General features: G+C 41.0%; 1 protein-coding gene and 1 long non-coding RNA gene across 2 annotated transcripts in view; one reads left to right on the top strand and one right to left on the bottom strand.

Moving 5' to 3' along the window:
- The window catches only part of LOC134672111 (dnaJ homolog subfamily C member 13), a 61,936-nt gene extending 53,662 nt beyond the window's left edge, over positions 1-8,274 (top strand). The window contains exons 33-41 of the mRNA XM_063530024.1: positions 279-434; positions 1,647-1,754; positions 3,493-3,605; positions 3,900-4,072; positions 4,902-5,130; positions 5,645-5,812; positions 6,037-6,183; positions 6,746-6,968; positions 8,113-8,274. Coding sequence (XP_063386094.1) covers positions 279-434; positions 1,647-1,754; positions 3,493-3,605; positions 3,900-4,072; positions 4,902-5,130; positions 5,645-5,812; positions 6,037-6,183; positions 6,746-6,968; positions 8,113-8,186 — 1,391 coding nt within the window. The 3' untranslated portion in view covers positions 8,187-8,274. The remainder of the gene's footprint in view (positions 1-278; positions 435-1,646; positions 1,755-3,492; positions 3,606-3,899; positions 4,073-4,901; positions 5,131-5,644; positions 5,813-6,036; positions 6,184-6,745; positions 6,969-8,112) is intronic.
- LOC134672129 (uncharacterized) overlaps positions 1-11,079 on the bottom strand; it is a 144,827-nt gene extending 133,748 nt beyond the window's left edge. Inside the window, exon 1 of the long non-coding RNA XR_010099304.1 lies at positions 10,654-11,079. This is a non-coding gene — a long non-coding RNA (uncharacterized LOC134672129). The remainder of the gene's footprint in view (positions 1-10,653) is intronic.
- Positions 11,080-24,572: the final 13,493 nt, after the last annotated feature.

Below are 24,572 nucleotides of genomic sequence, written 5' to 3'. Positions count from 1 at the left end.
GTGGGCGGGGCACATGGCCCGTAGAATCGATGGCCGTTGGGGCGGAAAGGTTCTCGAGTGGCGACCTCGTACCGGAAGGCGCATCGTGGGTAGACCCCCCACAAGGTGGACTGATGACCTGGTGAAGGGCGCGGGAGTCCGCTGGATGCGGGTGGCGCAAGACCGGTCATTGTGGCACTCTTTGGGGGAGGCCTATGTCCAGCAGTGGACGTCCTCTGGCTGATATGATGATGATGATGATTATTAATTGAACATTATCATTGTATTGCTTGTTTCAGGCTCCGAGATCCAGTGCATAGGCCAGTTCGGTCTAATCTTCGGCATGTTGTCTGCGCGCGCGCATCCCAGTCTACAGGACGCGGCGCTGCGGAGCGTGCTCGCCGCCGCCGGCAGCCGCGAGTGCGTCGAGGACGTCGCGGCCAGCCAAGTGCTAGGTAAAGACAGTGGGGAGACACTCTTCTCACTCTTCTTCTGACTTCGGTATAGTCGCGGACGGTCTAGAACGCAAAATTACTAGTGTAATATTTTGCCTATATCGCTTTTAGTCTACATCGTGAACGGTCCAGAACGCAAAATGACCACCTTTTATATCACACAGGTAGGTTCGTTGGTTATCTTCAAATGGCCGAAGGCCAAACCGCACAGAATAGTAGCCCCGCGGCAGCGGGGCTCCGTCGACATCGCTAACGTAAAGATAAAACGTCGGAAAATGAAGTAGGCATTTTGCGTTCTAGACCGTCCGCGAGTAACCCCTACCTTCGGTCAAACTCGGCTCCGTTCGGCTCAGCATTGCTCCGAGCAATTATTAGGGTTGACACAACTCGACATCCCTTTGCGTGCACGTCCACAGATAAGATAATTATGTACTTGAATTTTGACAACCCTGAATAATCGAAAGGGATACTGCCATAAGTTAGAAAGGGATATCATGAGTCGACTCTGTATCGCTGTCAAACTTTAGTTTTGTAGGAAGTGTCCTTTCTGTACTATTACTTATTCTGTGGTAAAGATAACATAATGCCTGTGAACGCTACGATAGAGATAACAGACGGCTTTTGAGGTGTTACATCGTTGTCAGGCAAATTTGAATTTATGGTATTAGAAAATAGAGTTGAATTTGTTTTGTTTTAAATTCAAACGAAACGAAGTAAAATCAACTCTGTTCCTTTTATTAAGATTTAAATTTCATTGTAGGTAATTTGTACTAGTATTAGGGTCGGTTGCACCAAACTGTTCGTATCGTTAAACAGTTCGCAAAATTTTTATGTATGGAAAGTTTCATAGTAAAGCGCCGGGTCGCGCCGGCTTACGTTGATCAGTCTGTCAAATGTGGTGGGTGCAACTAACTGGCCCTTATAGTTCGTATTTTTAGCATTAGAAAGTACTTGAAAGAAGGTAAGCGATCGTAACATGTCTTTTAATTGAAAAACGCTTGTTAAAAATCAGTAACTATTACTTATGACAGCAGAAGAATATAAATGATCGTATTAGATTCATAATTGTTACATATTTGCCGTAACTTATTTTTAAAAATGTGTTTTTCAATTAAAAGACACATCAAGATTGTTTACCCTATTTCTAATGCTAAAAAATCGAAGTGTAGAACATTGAACCCCTTGAGGTTAAACCTAGTATGTTTCTCCCAGGCCATCTTCTCGCGTTGCTGGGCGCGCGGCCGCCGCGGCCCGACGCGCTGGGCGCGCTGGCGGCGCTGCTCGCCAACACGGCGCTCGTCAAGGAGGCGCTCGCCAAAGGTACGCACACACCCTACTGCCAAATACACGAAGGAAATTAAATCTAATTTCTCAAAAATGGACGTCAAAGTCGACTTTGCCGTTTAAAAAATAGGTCGCGAAGCGCGGAGTTTATGGTCAGTCAAAAATTAAAAAGTTAAAAACATTGCAGTCTCGATTTTGGGACTGCAATGTTGCATACAAATTCCATTATTTGTCCAAACTTTTTAAAAGTTGAGATGGCCATATCAAATGAAGGCACAGGCCCATTAAACAGCCAAACAGATGATTAGTACCGCGACTATTTAGCTGTCTTAAATAGGTTGGCGTATTTTCGGCAGAAAAATACACTTCAATTTTTTTATTTAAAAATAAAAAGGCGGCAAGGGCTTTTCTCTGTGAAAATATATACGTGAGAACGTTGCTTTTGTAAAATATTTCTATGATACCTATTTATATTTCTTGCACCATTTTTGAGAAAAGCACTATATATGACTCGGCTGGAAGGCTACTTGCTGGCTTCGGATTCAATTAAACGGACTCCCAAGGTCGTCCGTTTAAAACGAATCCTCAGCCTGCAAGTAGCTACTTCCGAGCCTCGACAATAATGTACTATTATAAGTTATCCTCCAAGAACGCTTGAAAAAAACAACGGGTTGCACTCCGGGAGTCGACAGAAGTGAAAACTCAATGACTACTAGTCCAAAATGTCTGCAGCACTATGTATAATTGACCCATCCTCCTTTCTATTGAAAAACTTTTGTTCCGAAATTGCTGGCCAGTGAGCCTAAATTTGTAGGTAGCGTTAATTGTTTAAAATTCGAATAGAAATTGTAAACTGTTACCTTGCAGACCTCGCATCTAAATATATTTGGTCATGATATTTTGAGTTTTATTCATCAGTACTAGAGTTCCGTAGAAGATTAGAACATTGAGCTTTATTTCTTAATATAAAAGTCCAGTTTTAAATAATTGACCTGATTATGATACGCTATGACTAAACTTTTTTGGTGAATAACATGGTCCGTCACACATGACGTCAGCGCGTTACGCGTTACGCTATCTCGAGTTCATCATTTTTTCCCCACCTCAAAAAGTGCTCAGCGCCGCTAAAGAAGTTTTCACTTCAAAAATCGACGAGTTTCCTCAAAAATAAAATTGCGCATTTTTAGGAAGCAATTTTCATATTTTTAGCTTTTATGCATAAATTGCTACAATTTATTAAATATTTTACACCTATGTTTGTGATTTTTTTCTCTATCGAATGAAAGTAAAAAAATCGGGATGCGAATCGATGAAGTCACTAGAGAAAATCCTCAAGATTGCTAATTATTTTTTTGACAACTGTATTGTGATCTAAAAAAGCGGTACGATTTTTCAAAAGCTCTATTCCCTGAACCACCTTCACCTTAATGAGATTAGTCTCGGTTCTTCACTTAGTAAATGTTTTTCTTCATCGAAATTACGATTGGTTAATATCAAATGATATGTCGTACGTAACTTAAAATATGCCGGCAGATTCAAACTTGCGCCATCGGTATTGAAAGGAGCAAGCTTTACGGCTCGGCCACGACATTAAGCGACTTGCGACGGCGGCAGCGACAACCATAGGTGGGAACGAAAGGTGTCTCGCTACAACCTATAGTTTTATCGCTGCCGCCGTCGCGTGTCGCTTAATGTCGTGGCCGAGCCGTTAGCTTTACGCTCTACACTACCAACGCATTCCCGGATTATACAATACTGCCCGTTGTTTCTACAGGTGCTGTGATATACCTGTTAGACTTGTTCGCGAACAGCAAAGTTCCCGAGATGAGAGAGTCCGCGGTCGAGTTGTTAGCTCGAATGATGGCCGACAAACTACATGGACCCAAGGTATTTATTTTTAACATTTTAATTCTGATATTAATTTTGATAGCAATTCTACCTTCGATTTACCTTAAACGTAAATTAAACTTTTCTTTGTTTATATAAAGATTCCATGTGCGGTTTATAGGAGATGATTTTAATGAATATCTCAAAGGTACAAATTATGATCAGTTAACTATTTTCAATCATACAAAGACTGAAAAAATTGGCAGTCTGAATCCTAATCTACACAAATCTTACTCTAATTCCCACAAACTAATTAAGAATTGCTTTGAAATAATGAAACAATTTATCCAACAGGTCCGGCTAACAATGTCGCGCTACGTACCGGGCGTGTTCTGCGAAGCCATGCGCGAGAGTGGACCGGCGAGCGCTACGCACATGTTCGACTCGCGCCACGAGCATCCCGAGCTTGTGTGGACGGACGAGGCGCGCGCAAGAGTGTGTAGCACGCTGGCCGAGCGGGCTGACAAGTAAGTAGCTAGTTACATTGTGCTACAGGTTTCGTTTCGGTTAAAGTTCTCCAAGTATGTCAAAACAGTATATAAAGAAGCATGTTGAATGTTAAACTTAGAGATAGAATAAAACTGGAGGACATTAGAAAGAGAACAAAAATAATCGACGTAAACCACACTATGAAAAAACTAAATTGGAAGGGGACCGGCCACATGCTCCGAGACAAAAGAGAAAAATGGTCAAAGGACATCACAACATGGTACCCAAGAGACGAAAAAAGGAATGATGGTAGACAAAAATGAGATGGGAAGACGAGTTCAGGCAGGTGGCTGGAGCCTTGTGGAGAAGACAGGCTCTGGACAGGGACGCGTGGAGGAATATGGGAGAGGCCTATGCCAAGGACAACCAGACAAAACGTATGCGGAGAAAGGCTAGCAGTAAGCAGTAAGTAACAGGTTTCGTAGCAAACGTAGCGCTTCTATTACCACGGCGTAGTGCATCTGCGTAGTGCTACGTGCTTGGTGTGTGAAGGTACAGTCGCCATCAGATATATCGGAGCGGCTAAGGCGCTCACAAATATCTGAACACGCCTCTATTGTCAGGGAGTTAGAGCGCGTGTTCAGATATTGTGAACACCTTGGCCGCTCCGATATATCTGATGGCGACTGTACAAGTTTTGTAGCACACGTAGCACATCATTTGGCACTTCGTACCGCTTGCGCGGTGTGGACAGGTGTAGCACTTTAGTCGAACGTGCTAACAAGTGTGAATTTCGTACCATATCTATTCCATCGGCACAGATTTATTTAAAATTATTTCTTGCACTAAGTAACCCCTTCCTTTCAGACACCAATGCAACCAGCTCCGCGACCCCAACTCCACGTTCGAGGACCGCGAGACCCTCGAGCGCGCCGCCGGCGAGGACACGTGGGCGCCGCCCGGCGAGGTGGTCGTCGGCGGCGTCTACCTCAAGCTGTTCCTGCAGAGCCCGCACTGGAGCCTCCGCAGCCCCAAGCGGTTCCTGCAGGAACTACTGACCGAGTGCGTGGCCGCGCTCGGCAAGGACGCCAGCGAGGTATGAGATGAAGTCTGGAAATAAATATGTACCTTCAATGAAAAAATAAGAACTAAGCTAAGAACCTTGCTTTAGATTCTAAAGCTCTCCGCTCAGGGGTCTCCAAACTTTTTTACCTGAGGGCCATATTGCGCCTCAGAAACTTTCGCGCGGTCCACCGTCGGTTTTTGCCCCGGTGTCTGGTTGCTGCTGTTAGAAACAATTCCACTCTCAATGAATGCCGAACCCCTGGAGCCTGCCTCAGCAGCCGGACAGTGGGCACTCGCTTTGGGTGTCAGCGGGCCGGATTGGAACGCGTCGCGGGCCGGATTTGGCCCGCGGGCCGGGGTTTGAAGACCCCGCTGCTTTAGAAGGTTAAACATTAGCTCCTAAACTACTGACGTATTTTCGTAGTATCTACGAAGAAAACAAGTTTCTGTCCCGTATTCACTTTACAGAACTTAAAGGAAACCGACTTATATAGCTGATTAATTATCTCATAGAATATTCGAATAACCTATATGTTTTGTTACAGGGCAGCAGAGGCGACATCTGTGCCAAAGCGCTGGCCGTACTGGTATCAACGCGTCCAGCGCTGGGCGAAGTGTGTGCCCAACTAGGTGAACTACCTCGACTCATGAGATTACTGCCGCAGTGCCCGCTACACGCCGTACCCATCGTCGCAGCACTCGCCCGCACACAGGTATTTATTGTTTTGCGATAGCCTGTCCAAGCTCGAGAACTTATTAAAAAGTGGCAACACTCTAGTGTCGTCTCTTTCAAACCAATTTATATAAGAAAACGGGACGACACTACAGTACAGTGTTGCCACATTTTAATTACTTCTTTTTTGCCAAGCTGTAAGGTTACTTACGAGTATTAAGTTTTCTTCGATTACAATAGTTTTATATTGCACTTTCTTTGCAGTCGTGCGTAATGGCGATGAACCAGACTGAAGTGATGTCCGGACTAAAAACCGCCGTGAAGTCATGTCGGGAGATCATCGGCAGCGCGTGTGAAGCGCTCGCCTCCATATTCAACAGCTCCGTCAACACGGACCGCCTCGTTCTACAGGTATTTTACTAGCTACCCCTGTAACCGAAGTGATGTCCGGGCTTAAAACCGCCGTGACACATTTTTACTTCATCGAATTGAAACGGTTGTGAGACATACCAACATTAAATAATTTGACGGTTTAGACTCACTTGGTTTTAGTCACTCGCGCGACATGTTTCAGAGAGCCTTGGTCTCCTTTCTCAAGCACTAACAGTGCGAGCAGCCCTCACGACGGCTTAGAGCGTTAGTGCTTGAGGAATGAGACCTAGGCTCTCCGAAACATGTCGCACGAGTGACTAAAAACAAGCGAGTCTAAACCGTAAAATTATTTATAATTTTACTTTTCGATTGGCGTGCAGAAACTATCGCGCGCCAAGAAAATTAAATGTATGACTTATTCTCATGCATGATGTTTGACAACAAAGGTTCATTTTGGTTAAAGGTGTTGCTCTTCGTTACCATCATTTGTTCATTTTGTTTTATGTTGTCCAATGAAACACAGCCGTTAACTAGTTGCTGGTGACATGATGTTTTAAACAGCAAAATGTACCATATATCTTAATATCATTTTTCTCTACAGGCTCTAGAAACTGGTCTAATAGACGAGCTCCTCTCCCTCCTCGAGACCCGCCTGGACGGGCAGGCCGCCGCCCAGCTGGTCAACGCTTTAAAAGCCATGGCGCGCTCCACCACGCACGGGGAGCGAGTGAGAGGCGTGCTGGCCAAGAGCCGCGTGTGGGAGCAGTACGCCCAGCAGCGACACGACCTGTTCATCACTGCGCCATCACAGCACGCGCTACAAGGTGAGCCACTGTAGCTAGTCAACGCACTGAAGGCCATATCCATCACGCACGGGGAGCGAGTGAGAGGCGTGCTGGCCAAGAGCCGCGTGTGGGAGCAGTACGCCCAGCAGCGACACGACCTGTTCATCACTGCGCCCTCACAGCACGCGCTACAAGGTGAGCCACTGTAGCTAGTCAGCGCACTGAAGGCCATGTCCACCACGCACGGGGAGCGAGTGAGAGGCGTGCTGGCCAAGAGCCGCGTGTGGGAGCAGTACGCCCAGCAGCGACACGACCTGTTCATCACTGCGCCCTCACAGCACGCGCTACAAGGTGATCCACTGTAGCTAGTCAGCGCACTGAAGGCCATGTCCACCACGCACGGGGAGCGAGTGAGAGGCGTGCTGGCCAAGAGCCGCGTGTGGGAGCAGTACGCCCAGCAGCGACACGACCTGTTCATCACTGCGCCCTCACAGCACGCGCTACAAGGTGATCCACTGTAGCTAGTCAGCGCACTGAAGGCCATGTCCACCACGCACGGGGAGCGAGTGAGAGGCGTGCTGGCCAAGAGCCGCGTGTGGGAGCAGTACGCCCAGCAGCGACACGACCTGTTCATCACTGCGCCCTCACAGCACGCGCTACAAGGTGAGCCACTGTAGCTAGTCAGCGCACTGAAGGCCATGTCCACCACGCACGGGGAGCGAGTGAGAGGCGTGCTGGCCAAGAGCCGCGTGTGGGAGCAGTACGCCCAGCAGCGACACGACCTGTTCATCACTGCGCCCTCACAGCACGCGCTACAAGGTGAGCCACTGTAGCTAGTCAGCGCACTGAAGGCCATGTCCACCACGCACGGGGAGCGAGTGAGAGGCGTGCTGGCCAAGAGCCGCGTGTGGGAGCAGTACGCCCAGCAGCGACACGACCTGTTCATCACTGCGCCATCACAGCACGCGCTACAAGGTGAGTCTGTGGCTCACCTCAGCGGTTCTAAAACTTTTTTGGCGACTGGACCCTTTTGGAAAGCGAAATATTTGACGGAGCCCCAAATCAAAAAAATCTATATTTTCCGAGTAAAGCTCGGTCTCCCAGATATCGTGTCTATATGTATTTAAGAGAGCTTAAAGATCACTTTTGAATGACACTATCTCAAACTTTATCAATATTACAGCGGCGCCTACGTCCGCGGGCTACCTGACGGCGCCACCGTCGAGTATCACCGCGCAGCCGCCGCCCATCGATTGACGGCTGCCCGCCTGAACTAAACAGCCTGACACGGTTAGCGACTCGTCTTTACTATACTCTTAGGGATAAAGGACACCCGAAATGACACAACATGTACACAAGTTGTACTCGTATGCTCAGTATAGCCCCCTAAGGCCCAGCCATACAAATGTAAAATCCAAAATTTGCCACTGAAATTTGAACCTATAGTGTTCAGAGTGAGAGAGAGAGAGGGTGTAATAGAGTTCAGAGGAACGAAACAGAGCAAAAACGACTCTGTTCCAATAGGATTTAAATATCACCGAACTGAAGAGGTAGGTACTATAGGTAGGACCATGGGTCTTAGAAGGATAGAACCGTTTGCTATTTTGTAACCTAAATCAGAAACTTATAACTTGATGCTACCATCTACTGTTCTCGTAGGTACGTTTTCTTGTGCATAGTATATTCTGCCATATAGTGGGCTACATCGGAAGCATAAACGACACATTTACGCCTCGCGCCAAAAATCTGACGGCTCCTATGCTGCCCCCTATAGTTCATGCACGGGGCCTTGCGCGTCCCTTGCGCGTTGAGGGTTCTGCCATCTTGTGACCTAAATCGGAAAATTAAACTTGACACATACTTTGCGCCAATAATCAAGGGGCTTCTGTGCTGCCCCCTACATTTCATATACGTTCCTTATAGCGCTTCAGCGGGCTACTTGACTAAGGGCCAGTTGCACCAACCACAGTTGACAGACTGATCAACGTCAGCCGGCGCGCCCTGGCGCTTTACTATGAAACTTTCCATGCATAAAAAATTTGCGAACTCTTTAAGAGGGCGTAGAGGAGGGTAAATTTTCAGATTCTGTCAAATTACCCCATTTCACACACAAACGCAGCTCACGCACACTACCTCAATTTACTGGGACAGGTCAGTGACCCCTAATGTTTTTTTAAAGGTGCTGCTTCGAGTTTAGTGTTAACTACTAACCTTCTTTGAGGAATTCAAACTGTCACAGCTTTCCTTTGTGAGAAGACAGAGAAAAAACACTTTTTTATATATAGCTTTCCTTGTTTGTTCATGTCATGTCATAGATATGTGACGTATTAGGTAATTAATTATTTTCGTTGTTGACTTTTGTATTAAGATAGGTTCAAAACGGCGACGCTCTTAACTGTCCATCGGTGGACCTTATGCCTTTTGTAATAAGGTTTACGGACTGTCAGTTAACAGTGTGGTGGTGGGCAATGGTAGGTATGCGGTTTGTAGACAGACCGAATTAAACCTAGGAGTTTTATTATTAAAAATATAAGAAATCATCTCATCTATCTACTCGAAAAAAGTGGACTATATCTAAAATTATCCCTTTATTACTTATAGGTCTTGTAACATATTTTTTTACAACTAAAGACGCTTATTTAATTTCACTTATAACTTAATTTTTAAAGCTCTGTTAATAATAAAGCTTTAAAAACATCTAATAAAATTCAGGTACTACACTTATACTTTTGTAAGTCAGTAAGTGATGCTTACTTAAAACTTATTGGGAAATCAAATAACTCATAATTACCTATATTAAAATATATAAATTTACTATTTCATCTCATTTCATCCCAATCCGCATTGGGCTAGCATGGGGACTATAGCCCAAGCCCTCTCGCGCATGAGACGAGGCCTGTGCTCAGCAGTGGGACGTATATAGGCCGAAATGATGATGATAATTTCATCTCATACGTTCAATAAGGCCCAGGACCGGGCCTTGTCACCCGCACTGACAGAGGGCCTTTTTAGCCCTACATAATATTAAAGAACTGTGTCCCGGATAGTATGGGTTCTGGTCCATGGCGCGTCCTGAAGTAACTTATACAGTGTGTAATCGTTAAGTGTAGCCAGGCTATAATTCCGTAAATATAACAGATATCAGAAAACTTCAAATTGATATCAAAAGTGCGTTACCCAATGAGTAAAATTACATTTATAACTTTTTTTAAATAAAAGTAGATATATCTCAAACATTAACTTCAAACCCTCCCATACATTTAGTACGACGACTCACCCCTCAAAGAACGTCGGTGTCCTAAGAGACAAAACTGCTTGAGATTCATTATTTGCGATAGTAAACTGTAATAAAATAATAAAACTACCGTTTATTAAATAATAATCTCAAGCAGTTTTATCTCTTACGACACCAACGTTCTTTGAGGGGTGAGTCATCGTACTAAATATTTAGGAGTTAGGGAGGGTTTAAAGTTAATGTTTGGGATATTTCTGCTTTTATGAATAAAAATATGAATATATTTTACTCATTGGATTACGCGCTCTCTATATCAATTCGAAATTTTCTGATATCTGTTATATTTACGGAATTATAGCCTGACTACACTTAACGATTACACCCTGTATATCATTAGATAGTTCATAGCCTATATCGATAGAATATATCGTTCTTATGAGCGTATTTGGTGGGCATACCTTATTATTAAAAAAGTCTACTGCTTTATACTCGGAGTAATTAACAATGGAGCCGCCATTAACAGGCGTTCCCCTCTGTCGAAAATAGGCGGCCAATGGTCAACCACATGTCAACCATATGTATGGACTGACGTTTGGCTGACTTGACGTACCTATACATTTGATGTGCCCCTCCCCCGCAAAAAACGGCAGACTATTTTGTACCGAAAATTTTAGACATGGCGTCTCCGTTGGTTATATCCTCTAAGGCTTTATAATAGGGTGGCACTGGTGGCAGAAACTCATTTCATTTGTAAAATTATCACCTGTAATTTATCTGTAAAATATAAAAACATTGTATTCACACTTTTCAAATGCCAGATGATTATTTTATTTAATTTTATTTCAATATTTAATGTTTGACTTGCCACGTGCGGTGCCACAATTATTATTCAGAAAAAATATATGAGTGCCTATTTTAAAGTGATACTTTTTAGAATGGAGTATAAATGAGCAAAATTTAACAATTTTTTTATTTAGTACAAATCACCACACTGTGATTGTAAAAAAATACATATAATATTCATTTATTGTGCAAAAATCAGTTTATTTGTATGAATCGTTATACATACCTATAACGATTATTTAAAAACTGAATTCCTCGTCCCTAGATTATACAAAAATTATATATAACTTGCCCTAGTTGCTAAGAGCATGAAGAAATATAGCATAGATTGGACCGGGGAGCCGACCATTTCCCCTCTTCCCTTATTTTTGGTATACGGTACGATCTCGTTGCTACCGGGCCTTATCAGCCCATTATTTGGTAATAACGGTATGCAAGGCATCTAACACAACTAATAAAACCTCCATGAACAGAAATGGGTGACATATTTTATAAGATTTGACAGTATCCAAGAAGAATCTTCAGATTCAGAATCATTAAACGGCAATTAAGCCACTAGTATTGGGTTGCCTATAATCATTTTTCTGTGAATGTACTCGTAAACCTCTATCCGTTAGTATGCGATTCATTAATGGACGCACCATGGCCCAAATCGGGACACAGTTCTTTAACACGTAATATTAATAATCAGTGAACATTATTAATTACGCTCAAATGCTTAAGTTTCAGTACAGGTAAAAGTACATATGAGCTGTACTTTTAATTGTTAGTACAATCGGCATCAAATAGATAGTGACGGCCAAAGTGACCAAATATAGTTATAGGATCTAAATGTGAGCGAATAAGGTCAGGTGAGGCATATAAGGCCCACCTTTATATTAACTGAAATAGTTTTATTAATAATCAGGATATTATGACCAAACCAATTCAATATATATTTCTCATTTGTTCATGTTTCTTACACTGCTACTGTTGCTGTTACTGTTACCGACACAAACACCAGAGAGGAGGAGATCAAAATACGCATCCAAAACGCCCTGCGGTGCAGTGCAGCCCTCCACAAAGTGTTGGTGTCCGGGCTTCTCAGCAAACATACAAAGTTACGGATATATAAAACCGTTATACGGCCTATCCTAATGTATGGCTGTGAGGCCTGGTCCCTAACTAGGGAATGCTCCCGGTACTGAGTTTGTATGGCGAGAACCGGGAATTCCCGGTTCCGGTCCCGTGTTTGTATAGAAAACCATTACCGGGAGCACACCCTATCCCTAACACTAAAAGAAGAAGGTCAGCTCCTGATAGCAGAGAGAAAAGTTTATCGCAAGATCCTGGGACCTATTCAGAGAGATAACGGCACCTGGAGGATCTGGAAAAATGCCGAGATCGAGGAGTTAGTGGCCGAACCCAATATCATCGGCGAAACGAAAGCGCACAGACTTCGCTGGTTCGGTCACCTACTCTGAATGGGAGAGGATCGGGCTGTCAAGAAGGCGTTCTTGGGACGACCGACTGGTAGCCGTCCGGTGGGTCGGCCCAGGTATCGCTGGGAAGACAGTGTGGCGGCGGATCTACTTCAGCTTCGCGTCAGTAACTGGCAGGAAGTTGCGCAGGAGCGGGACAGGTGGCACGCTCTCGTTTCGGAGGCCAAGACTCTCTTTGGATCGCTGAGCCAAAATAGTTAGTTAGTTAGTTCATGTTTCTTAATATACCAAAATAGTTATAAAAATATTCCGGCGCTTTTGAAAAATCCATTTTATAAAAAAAAACATACCATGTTGGTTCGGAACCGGGCCTTGTTACTGGCACTGACAGTGGGCCTTCTTACAATTAGTCATAGTACAAGTTCAAGAATAACAGAAAATACTACCGGGCCTTATTAGCTTTTATCATGAATTAATTTCATCTTAGATTTAAAATGATCTATAGTAAAATACGGCCTACATGAGTCATGGAAAAACAAATTGTATTTTATTTAGTACCTATTTGTTGTTCAATATCTTCAGTAAGCTAACTTATAAGACTCTATCTATTATAATTAATCTAGATTGACAGTTTACTTAGCAAATTGTACTTTTACCTTTAGGTTTTATGTCGGAAATATTTCACCCAATTTGTACTGAAACATAAGCATTTGAGCGTAATTAATGATGTTTACTGATTGTTAATCTTAAATATACCTATTATGTAGGGCACTTAAATTATTTTAGCGGACCAAGCGGATGTGTATGTTTGTGGACCACTTTTTTATTTAAATAATTAAATTGTAATTCATTCAAAAAAAGCTATTACAATTAGGGATTTAGATACCTCACCTACCTTATTACAAAGCATTACAAAAATGTCCAAAGGCCAAAGCCACGCCGATAAGACATAAGACCTCATAAACGACTTCATAAATATAAACGTTCACTGAAAAAACCCAAATTCATTTCTGATAATTTTATTTCGTTACTGAGTTATCGTTTTGCACCGAATATCAATGAAATAAAAGCACGTTGTTGTTTGATAGATACATTTATATAAACATCGTCACATGAAACCAATATAGGTACTCGTAAACCAGACCACTGCGATGCCACTGGCTTTAAATATCGTTCTTTCAACTGATGATATAGCCACAAAAACCCGCTGAAACTGCAGGTCGAGTCTTGATTTCAATTTCTTGATGATATATCATTGCATTAACTTTCAAAGCACATGATAGATCTTAGAATAGCAACAAAACTGGTTGAAACTAAGAATTTTATTGCTGAAATTATGTGAACAACATTGCTTCGTCTTCATAAATAAAATTTTAATAGTTTATATTGTTTAGGCTAAAATGTGAAGAATTTTGTTGATAAATTGTTTATCTAGTATATTGACATTATGTCATATATGTTTTTAAAATGACGTAATATGAATACCAGCACAATGAAAATTTATTCCAATAAGAAATAACAAATCTTCAAACTTTTTTCATTTTAAGTGAATTAGGAAGAAGCTAAGTATACTGATTTGGTTATTTTGGTTGTATTAATATATTTTATTAAATAATTTGTCATATTTTTTAAGTATTATGACTTGTGAATAAAAATAAATCGAAATTTTAATGACTCTAGATCTCCGTGTGACGTTATTTATTTACCCTATTAATTTTGAATACAGTTTTTCACTGGTATCATCATTCGTATACGGACATGAATTTCTGTCAATATATATGCCAAATCGAACTGTCAACTTGGAAAAAAGAAGTACGCGTCCGCTTCCAACGGCCCACAGCGGGCATCTGAGGAGAAGGAGAATTTGACAGATATGGCGGATGTATGGAAATTATACGAAAGTTTACGTTTACGATTGAATTTCTCTGTAGCCTTTAAGAGGAAAAATAGGAAAAGCCTGATTCGTTGTAGTCCAGTTATCTGGCTTTCGAAATCACTCGATTTTATAGCATGAGCATCGATTTTTTTATACAAATTTTACTAAACGCTGACACTCGTTCATCACGTTTTAGGTACAACTTTGCATAAGTGTATTTATTATATTGTAAAACATTTCAGATTTTCAAGGGTGATTCGTTGTAAACACACTCTTTGGGATATTAATGACATTTATTATAATTTTTTTTATCAAGAGATGTGAACGCTAGCGACTAAACGGTGACTGCCTTTTTCGCTGATTTTGCTCGATGCAGTCTTAACGGTACGATTAGTTTGGTGCAACCGACCCTTAATCGTGCCCGCGCAACCGCCCCCCGGCGATTGATTGCCCGTTGCGTAGTGGCTGTACAGTCATCAGATATATCGGAGCGGCCGAGTTGCTCACAAATATCTGAGCTGAACTTATACTGCTTTTATGACACCGGCTTTAGAATTCTGAAATGAGTATTAAATTAAGTATATATTTTGAAAGTCCATTTAAATTGTGTTATTTTTTTTACCCGTCATAAGGTAGAAGTACTAGTGCGCGATGCTGCACTAGTATTCGACATGGGCACTTTATGTCAAAGTGACAAGGATTAAATTTGAATACAGAAAAATCTTCGCCGTTCAAATGTAACCTATGTTACTTTGACATAAAGTGCCCATGTCGAATACTAGTGCAGCGTCGAGCACTTAATACTTCTACATTATTTGATGTTCAATTTCAATATAAAGTTTATGCAGTACCTAAGCCTAATGTTTTATATGGGATTATGAATAGTAAAATTTTCCTGTAAATAAGTGATAGTTAAATAAAGATATCTGCTTTTTTTTTATAGAAATTCAGCATTCCAAATTAAGTAGTTGCGATAGAGACATGACAATTTTAGAACCAATTGATTGAACAAAAACTTTTTGAAAAGTGTGATGTTTGTGTTCACTGAAATATTATTTTGTTCTGTAATAACTGTCGGCTATCATGGGAATTATGTAACTGTACATTTTATTAACAATATGCAACTGAATAGTATTCGAAAAAAAATGTTGGGTGATTTCACGAAAAGTAACGCGAGTCACGATTTCATTGTCTTTTTTTTCATTAATGATGTAAAGGAACCCGCAGCAAACATAGGGAAAAAGTGGTTTCAGTTTTAGTATGATGTTAATTTGGCTCTCCTGATTATTTTTTTGTATGGGCACAACTCTCTCAGAAGTATACTTTCAGAAATAATCAATGTAATTGTTTTATACAAAATATGTGTTTGTTAACCATATTTACGTAATTCCTCCTCATGACAGTTGGTGGCTGCAACTTATAACGTCAGTAACTGTCAGTGCGTGTCATAACAATATATCGATTTTAGAAAACATGTCGCGTAAATAGAAAATTATATACTTGATTATTTCTGAAAGTATACTTCTGAGAGAGTTGTGCCCATACAAAAAAATAATCAGGAGAGCCAAATTAACATCATACTAAAATTTCGTGAGATTAAACTGAAACCACTTTTTCCCTATTTTAGCTGCGGGGTCCTTTGGGTGTCAAATTGTCAATATATCTAGGGAGAAAAAGAGGCACTATTAATCTGAAGACAAATTAACACTAAAACGAAATAAAATGGCGAATCGTATCACTGTTCTCGTGGCCCTAGGGCTGATTTAGATGCGATTTTAGTTACATAGCGGCCTGTTGGCTACGTCCTATTCAACCGACCGATCAAAACCCGCAATGTAATGAAACTCACATGCGAGTTCTCGCATGGTCTAAATGAGCCTTAGTTGTTAGTTAACTTTAGAAATAATTAATCAGGCCATGGCAATAAAGTAGCCGATAGAGTTAATACTAAAAAAAACTATAAATATTGATGAAAAAGATCAAAATGTCCTTTTGATGACTTTAGAGATCAACATGTGTCAATAAATCCAGCTCCTTAAGACAAGTACCCTCACCATAAGATTTATACGGGCTTAAACGGTAGCGACTGCGTCAACTCAAACGCAGTGCATCTCGCGGGTACCAATGTCAGTACGAGGGATATGCATTTTGTGTTAGTTCACGCAGTTGCTAGCGAATATGTCCGTGTCAAACTCGTGGTAAGGGTACTGAGGGGCAATATTACTCCCAGTGTCGTATCGTCATAAATAAAATTAAAGCATACTAAGTATTTTTGCTTTAGTTTTTATACGCACGCATTATAGTTGAAATTCGAGCATTTTTAGAAACTTAGTTGCCCATGTTTTCATTTGTTATTATCGAAGTCGAGTTCATAAATATGTATGCATTTCTTCACCTCAATCCATTGCAATAAGGTGAAATAGTGTGTACATAATTATGAACTCGACTTTACCTATATTGTCTATGGTTATTCTTGTACTTACGTGTCTATAGTTATTATCGCTATTCATTTGTCATGGAACCTCTTTATACCGGGTGTGGCCTGTAATATGAGCAAAAAATATTTATTTTGTATGAAAAATAGGGAGTCTAAATACTTCATAATTTTTAAAAGTTGCTGAACAAAAGTGTCACCGTTTGAGGAGTACAATCTATGTTTTAATTATTTGCTCGTGTTACAGGCCACACCCGGTATTAGTGCCACCAATGTGTCGCGTCACAAGGGGTCTAGCAAAGATGCCAATCGTTCGCGCTGCGATAACGAAACGCTTTCGCATTTTTATCGACTGTTACCATGCCTGGCAGCATAGCCAACATGCCAATCGCTTACGCTCCGTAGCGATGGAAACGCAACTGTCACTGTCGCACTAATATGGAAGAGCGATTGAGAGACACAAAGCGTTTCGTTGTCGTATCGATAGCGATTGTCACCTTGGCTAGGCCGGCTGTCACGTTCTGTAACAAGTGTGTAAGTGCGAAAGTGACGGGTATAGTGACAGGCGATAAAAATGGAACCATGCTGAACATTAATCTTATGTCAAACCATCAATATCGCGTCGAGCCAATAGTATTGTGAGCCAAAGTTATCGTGTATTATAATTTACGGTCGGTACTTTGAAAAAAGGACTTATCTCGTTGCGATAAGGTCCATTTTAGGGTGTCCGCTAGCTGCCGCGGTTGCACGGAGCGGGTGAGCGGGTTAAAGTAAAATAGTATTAGCGTTGTTAACTGGGCTATAAGCGCGAAAATCGAAGTTCGCAAATTGCGTGCATCTTTCTCTGTCACTCTAATTAAGCCTTCATTGGAGTAAAAGAGAAAGCAATTTGCGAATTTCGGTTTTCGCGGTAGGCACCTGGCGCGGACGCGTGCGACTGATTTTGCCTACGTGCGCCCGGTTCGTGCACCCGCGCTAGTTAGCGGACCCATATATGCCCATTGGGTCGTTTTCGACCCACTGAATAAAGGCCTGTGCACACTGGCTGCGTGTGCGTGACGTGCACGTGCGCGTGCGGCGTTGTAGTATACAGATCCTTATGAGAGATGGCACACCGCTTGCGTGACGTGTGCGTGTGCGGCTCCAACATTTTAGCGCACGCACACGTGTGGCTCGGCCTTAAAACTCGCTCCTACTCATTAAAATTAGTAGGATAATGAGCAAGGAGTTCAGAGCTAAAACGTTTTGGGCATATATGGGTGAAATGCCGCATATGTATTTGTTTATGTATGAAGTATGATCTCTCCTTGGAGGTACACAATAAATGTTATTCCTATATGACTAGATGTAAGTTTTTTATCGATCTGTATTATAATGGGGGGCGTAGAATTCACACTTTTGTATGGATGTAGGTAGGACGGATACCAATACTCTTTATTTTATCTGTTTTGGTTAAATATAATCTGGAAGATTTGTTTTTGCTAAGTGATTACTCGAGTTTTCATATCTTGCCATAACTTGTTTACTTACAGAGCCGCAAAACTTGCGTTTTGAGACTGACAATCGGAATGGCATTTCAGTAATCTAAGCTAAATATAAATTAATTTAGACCGGTCAAACTAAAATAGCCTTAATTATTCGATAAATCGACGAAATCGAGTTATTGGAGGAAATTAAGAGATTATGAGATTTATTTGTATGAAATCATAAATTTACACAGCTTAAATAAGGTTGAAATCCAATGAGGGATAGCAGAAAGTATCAGACGGTAGAAATATGTAAGAAAATATACTATGTGCCTAGTTTAAACAGTCGAATAATTCGATTTGTATCACATGATGCAATTTCATAATTTTCCAAAATTGTTGTTACAATAAATTGTCTCAACTAAGTGACGAAGTGAAGTACGGCGATAACCAAGACCTTATGTTATTACGTAGGGTAATTCGCCAGTAACTGGCCACTGTCAGTAATTGGCCACCTTAAACTAAAAATGAATTCTATTCACCTATAAACAGAATTCATTTTAGTATGTTTCAATAACCTAGCCGTCAACTCCTAGCCGCCTTATACTAAAATGAACACTGTTTATAGGTGAATAGAATTCATTTTTAGTGGCCAATTACTGGCGAATTACCCTATTGATTGAATTATTTAACTGTTTAACTCGTGCAGTATCGCATGTATGGTTATTAGTGTGATAATATATTAACGAATTCAGTGTATTATATTATGTTTTAATTTAGCCATATCATAGTTTAGGTGTCTACAATGAATTGTGAATGAAACTTATGTTTGCTCATGACATGAGTACGTCCTAATTATTGAGTTTGTTTTGGTCGGAGAACGGTAACGTTGGTCGTGTGTTTTATAACTAACTAGCTAACTAAAAGGACGTTATACTGTCCTAGTATTTCACCACCTAATTCCAATAGTTTCCTATGTTGCTTGGAATTAAGATCGAATGTGGCAACTATTGGGACGATGTGCAGAAGTGGGACATTTACATTATGTGTCTTATAGTTCGTTTTTTTAGCATTAGAAAGAACTTGCAAGAAGGTAAGCGATCTTGACATGTCTTTTAATTGAAAAAAGCTTTTTAAAAATCAAAAACTATTACTTATGAAAGCAGAAGAATATAAATGATCGTATTAGATTCATAATTGTTACATATTTGCCGTAACTTATTTTTAAAATGTGTTTTTCAATTAAAAGACACATCAAGATTGTTTACCTTGTTTCTAATGTTTAAAAAAAAAGAACTATAGGGTATGATCTCAGTGGCGAGCGTCTAGCAGAGCGTACAGCGTGGCGTCAAGCTTCCAATCGAACACCGTGCTTGTACAGGTACACAGCTTAAAGAGCGTTTACGTTTTTATTTTGTTTAACATGGACGCCGCGCTAACACGCTCCGCTTGAACGTCCACTAAGTTTGCACACTTAGCCGTAATATACAGGGTGTGTCTGACCATGGGGCTTTAAATCCAGGGCTCGATTATACTCGCAAAACTGAACTTTTATTATGGCACCAACCCCGAAATCCCGATTTATCTTTTCACTTTTTCATACATTTTGGCTGATCAGATGTCGACGTTTTTTATGGAAAAGCCAAAAAATTGTCCCCGATTTTAGGGTTGGTCCCATAGTAACAGCCCGTTCGCACAGAGTCTCCGTATTTACGGTACCCGTTTTAACGGATACAACAAAAAATTATGCTTTGTTCATACATAGGCACCGTATAACGTATCCGGCATTAACTGAGAGCCCAGATATATGACGGATACGTATTCCGTTCATCCAGTATTCGATGACAAAACGGAATGTCATAATTTAACGGACCGACATTTTTTACTGTATACTGAATACTGTGTCATATGTTAAGTCGCTCATACAACTCCATACGCCATCAATGAAAAAAAACGGAACAGTAAAACGGAGACCCTGTGTGAACGGGCTGTAAAAGTAGCTCAGATTAGCGAGTAAAATCAAGCCCTGGATTTAAAGCCCCATGGTCAGACACAGACTTTATACATATAAAAATAACTCGATTATCAAGGCCTTTGAACACCATCAATTCTCTAGCGTCATGAGTTATCGTACCCATCGCGTCAAAAACGCTTAGTGTAAGGCCTGAGTGGACGCTCGAGTTGAGCGTGCAGCGGGGCGGGGCGTGCGGCGTGCATGTTAAACAAATGCAAACGTATAGGAGCGGCCTCAGTGCACGCTGCTCAAATCACTTGTGAGCCCGACGCCACGCTGCACGCCCCGCCGAACGCTCCGCTCCGAGCGTCAACTCAGGCCTTACACTTGTGTTAAATCGTACGCTGTTAATGTTACATTCATGCTTTCAAGTAAAAGGTTATATCGGCTGGCTTGCGCCTATGGCCTTGGCTTGTGTATAACTTTTTATATGACGTGGCGTTCAAAGGGTTAACTTAATAGTTTAAACACACGATCAGCGAGGGTTAAGGCTGAGATGGCACCACGAAAACGGATAAAGCGATGTATATGGATATTTTTATATGTAGCACTAAGTTATACCATTTAAAAATATTAAATTATACTATATGAAGCAATTATACGTTGTTTCATTGTATTTAATACGTGACTTTCCACGGCAAAAGGTACCTTATGGCGGCTGGCGCTTACGTCGCATAGCGCCGCAATAATATTGGACGGACGTTAATAATAGCGTAAGCGCCAACCGCCATAAGGTACCTTTACCCGTGGGACGTCTCATATAATACTTATCCCGATGTAAAAATTACCCCACATTATTACGATTGGGTGACATTAAAATAGTAGGTATAAAATATTAAACTACCATAAGATAAGTACAAAGTATTTATTCTTAATCACATAGTAGAACTTATCAATACTGTAAATTAAATAACTACTTATTTAATAAAATAGTGACTGGTCTTGCGTTATGCAAGTAAATCAAAAATTAATACATTAGGACGTTAACTACAATTACAACTAAAGACGGCTTCAACATAGGAAAATATACCTTAATAGTTACTACATAGATCACATTTACACACAGCACTGGTTTGCCACATTGGAAAAAATATAAAGGCGTTAGGCAGACTGCACACGTTCGAAATGTCTCTCTGAATCCATAAAGCCCAGAATCCCATCAAAGTCATTATGCTCTGTATTTTTCATATTATGAATTTCTCAGATCGATCTGGGAATATACTGACTAAGGCCCCGTTCGCACGGCAGTTTTTTCGACGCGTTAAAAAAGCGTTTGAATGACACCAATGGATAACCATGTATGTATTCACACGACAGCGGTGACGCTTTTTATCAAGCGTTGTTGAATTGGTATCGTCTTGGATCGTCCCATTCGTTTTTCGTCAAGTTCTTAAATTAATCCTATTCTGCTTTCGTCACTCATTCTACATTGAAAGCCACCGACGATTGTGACGAATGTAGAATGAGTGACGAAAGCAGAATAGGACTAATTTAAGAACTTGACGAAAAACGAATGGGACGACCCAAGACGATACCGTTGGATTTTCGACTTTAAGCCTTGGTCGTTAAATCGAATTTAGAGTGCGGACAGATTCAAGCGCTTTTTTAACGCGCGTTGAAAACGCTCTTATGCGAATGGGGGCTAAGGAAGAATGATACTGACGAGCGTTCTGAATTCAAAATATTAAAATTAAGATTATGTATCCCTGACGCACATCTTTCCATACTTTATAATAATACATATATGGATGAGCACCGATGAACACACACGTATGAATTTGCTAGTTGACATTCGTGGGAGAGGGTGAGATATACTTATATACCCTTTGGCACCCCAAAGGCAAGACAGACATTCCTAAAACAACCGATATCGATCGGAATATTTAAGACATGTGTGAGGTAAAGCCAGGGCCGGATTAAGGATGTCGGGGCCCCTAGGCAGTGCGAAGCTCGGGGCCCCCTACAGTCAACTCTGCACACAGCACATTCAGTACAGGGAAATAAAAGTTTGCGTTTTTAATTTCAATTTTCAGGCGTCGGCCGAGCCGATCCAAATCGAACGATGTCTTTTTCGCTCTTATTGCGTGGACATAAAGCTTTATTCTATCGGTTTTTGCCAATTCCGCGTCGCGTCAAGTGTGGGGAGCGCCCTTTAGGCTTAAGGCCAATTCCCAGTGGAATACCAAAGATGAGAGCTTCAGCGTCACTTTCTTATCTACCTCTAATGGCCAATTTTAAGCGAGGCTAAAAGCTAAGCTCACTAGTGCCGCAAAGTTGATTTTCTCAATAGTTAATATTTTGAGAGGCTGAACAGCCATTGTCTGACCATAAGCCTGCAATAATATTGATAGCACTCGCAGTGCAAGTGTAATGTTAAACGTCAAAACTTCTATGAAATTATGACGTATAAATAACACTTGCACTGCGTATGCTATCAAAATCATTGCAGACTTTTCTTGGTCTAGGTACCTCTATTAATTCACCAGTCAAGCTAACATGCAGATATAGAGTCAATCATAGAACCAAATATAAACGCGAGCGCAGCGAGCGCGAATTTTTTTGACAATATCGCAAATTGTGAAACCATGTTCAAAGGCCGGGTATCAATCTTCATCTGGGCCTAAAAGTCCGAAGTGCCCCAGTGAGGCGAGCTTTCATGCGAAGTCAAAGCCGTGCTTCATCAGGCTTCAGGATAAATATTTAGTTCAGCACAGACACGAACCAATGTCCTTTGTATTAAAAAGTGAGACCGCAGGCCGAGCTTGGCGCAGCGACGCCAAAGGCTAAGCTGAAGTAGAGGAGATGTGGAACACAATAAAGAAAACCTCTATTATTACAACTTTACAACAGGTACCTACGCAGAATGCGCCTCGTAAACTTTTACGTATTGCTTCAATTTTATTACAGTATTTCATTAATTTAAACCTTCAAATCAAGAGTGAACAGGCACCTTCTGGGCGAGCTCGCTCCATCGTAGGCTCGTCTACGCCTCGGCTAGTCTGTGGCCATGAGTAAGCCCATTCATAATAATAAAAAAAAAAAAATTAAAGAATGGATCGAAAAAAAAAACAATAACAAAGCATATTCATTATTATAACATAAAAAAATTTACTCATGAATTCTGAGCCTTTTGAGAATTTTATTTGGTGCGCACTGTGCCGCCTGGGCCCCCTAGCCGAGGCGGGGCCCCCAAGCCGAGGCGGGGCCCCTAGGCAGTTGCCTACTTTGACTTAGGGTTAATCCGGCCCTGGGTAAAGCTAAGAATCTGAATTCAGATTATGAATTTAGAGAGACAATCTGACTGTGTGAGGCCGGCTTATAACAGCAATTTCTGTACAGCGAAGTTGAATGAAATTAAAGTAAAGGTTAAGAACCCTTCAACGTGCACACTAGCGCAGCTAAATAATCATGATTATATTTAAATTTAACGACAGGTATATAAAAATGGGGGCCGCTACGGACTGTATTGTGTATTTAAGTACCTTTTGAATACATCAAACTAGTTTTTATGTTACTGGATTCGTTGATCTAGGAACTTAAAACAAAAACGGCCGATTTTACTTTGGACACATAGGCCCCCTTTTTTAAATATCTTTCGTGAAATTTAAATAATCACGATTATTTAGCAGTGGCGCTAGTGTGCACGTTGAAGGGCTCTTAAAAATCACTGCTGTACCGAAATTGCTACAAAAGTTTCAATATCTGGTGATGCTAAAAAGTTAGGTAACTCATAACATTACGATTTTCGACTTTGTAAATCAAAATTTCACATTTCATATCATATCTATCGTGTAATACGTATCTAAAGATATTTCTTAATAAGGTGGTAGCGAAGAGGTGATAGAGACAATTTAACGAATCAGTAAATGGATTCGGTATGTCCTACTCGTACTTAAAATACCTATCTCGTCGGTTTTAATGAAAAAACCTAATTACTTAAATAATACAAAAGTCAGCATTAAATAAAATTATTAAACGAGTTTGGTACAGCAGCAGATGCTTTGCAGGCGAGGTGTTAAAAAAAATGATCAGGCCACAACTTAATTCTCAAGAAATTTAGATTACATACAAATGAAATACCTTATTACCGGTTTAGATATTTCCGCTTCTGCTGCTTACTGTACTACAAAGAAAAGCACCAGAGGGGCTACCGCGAAAACCGAAATTCGCAAATTGCGGGGATTTTTCTCTGTCACTCTAATTACGCCGTCATTGGAGTAAAAGAGAAAGATCCCCACAATTTGCGAACTTCGATTTTCGCGGTTATAGCCCCTGTAACTTCCAGTGCAATATCAACAACATCTTCCCAGTTCGTATCTACTTCTATTTAGCTACTATAACTACTATAAGGCAC

The sequence above is a fragment of the Cydia fagiglandana genome, chromosome 16, assembly GCF_963556715.1.
Source record: "Cydia fagiglandana chromosome 16, ilCydFagi1.1, whole genome shotgun sequence".
NCBI classification, from domain to species: domain Eukaryota; kingdom Metazoa; phylum Arthropoda; class Insecta; order Lepidoptera; family Tortricidae; genus Cydia; species Cydia fagiglandana.
This window is presented reverse-complemented; position numbering and strand designations above follow the sequence as displayed.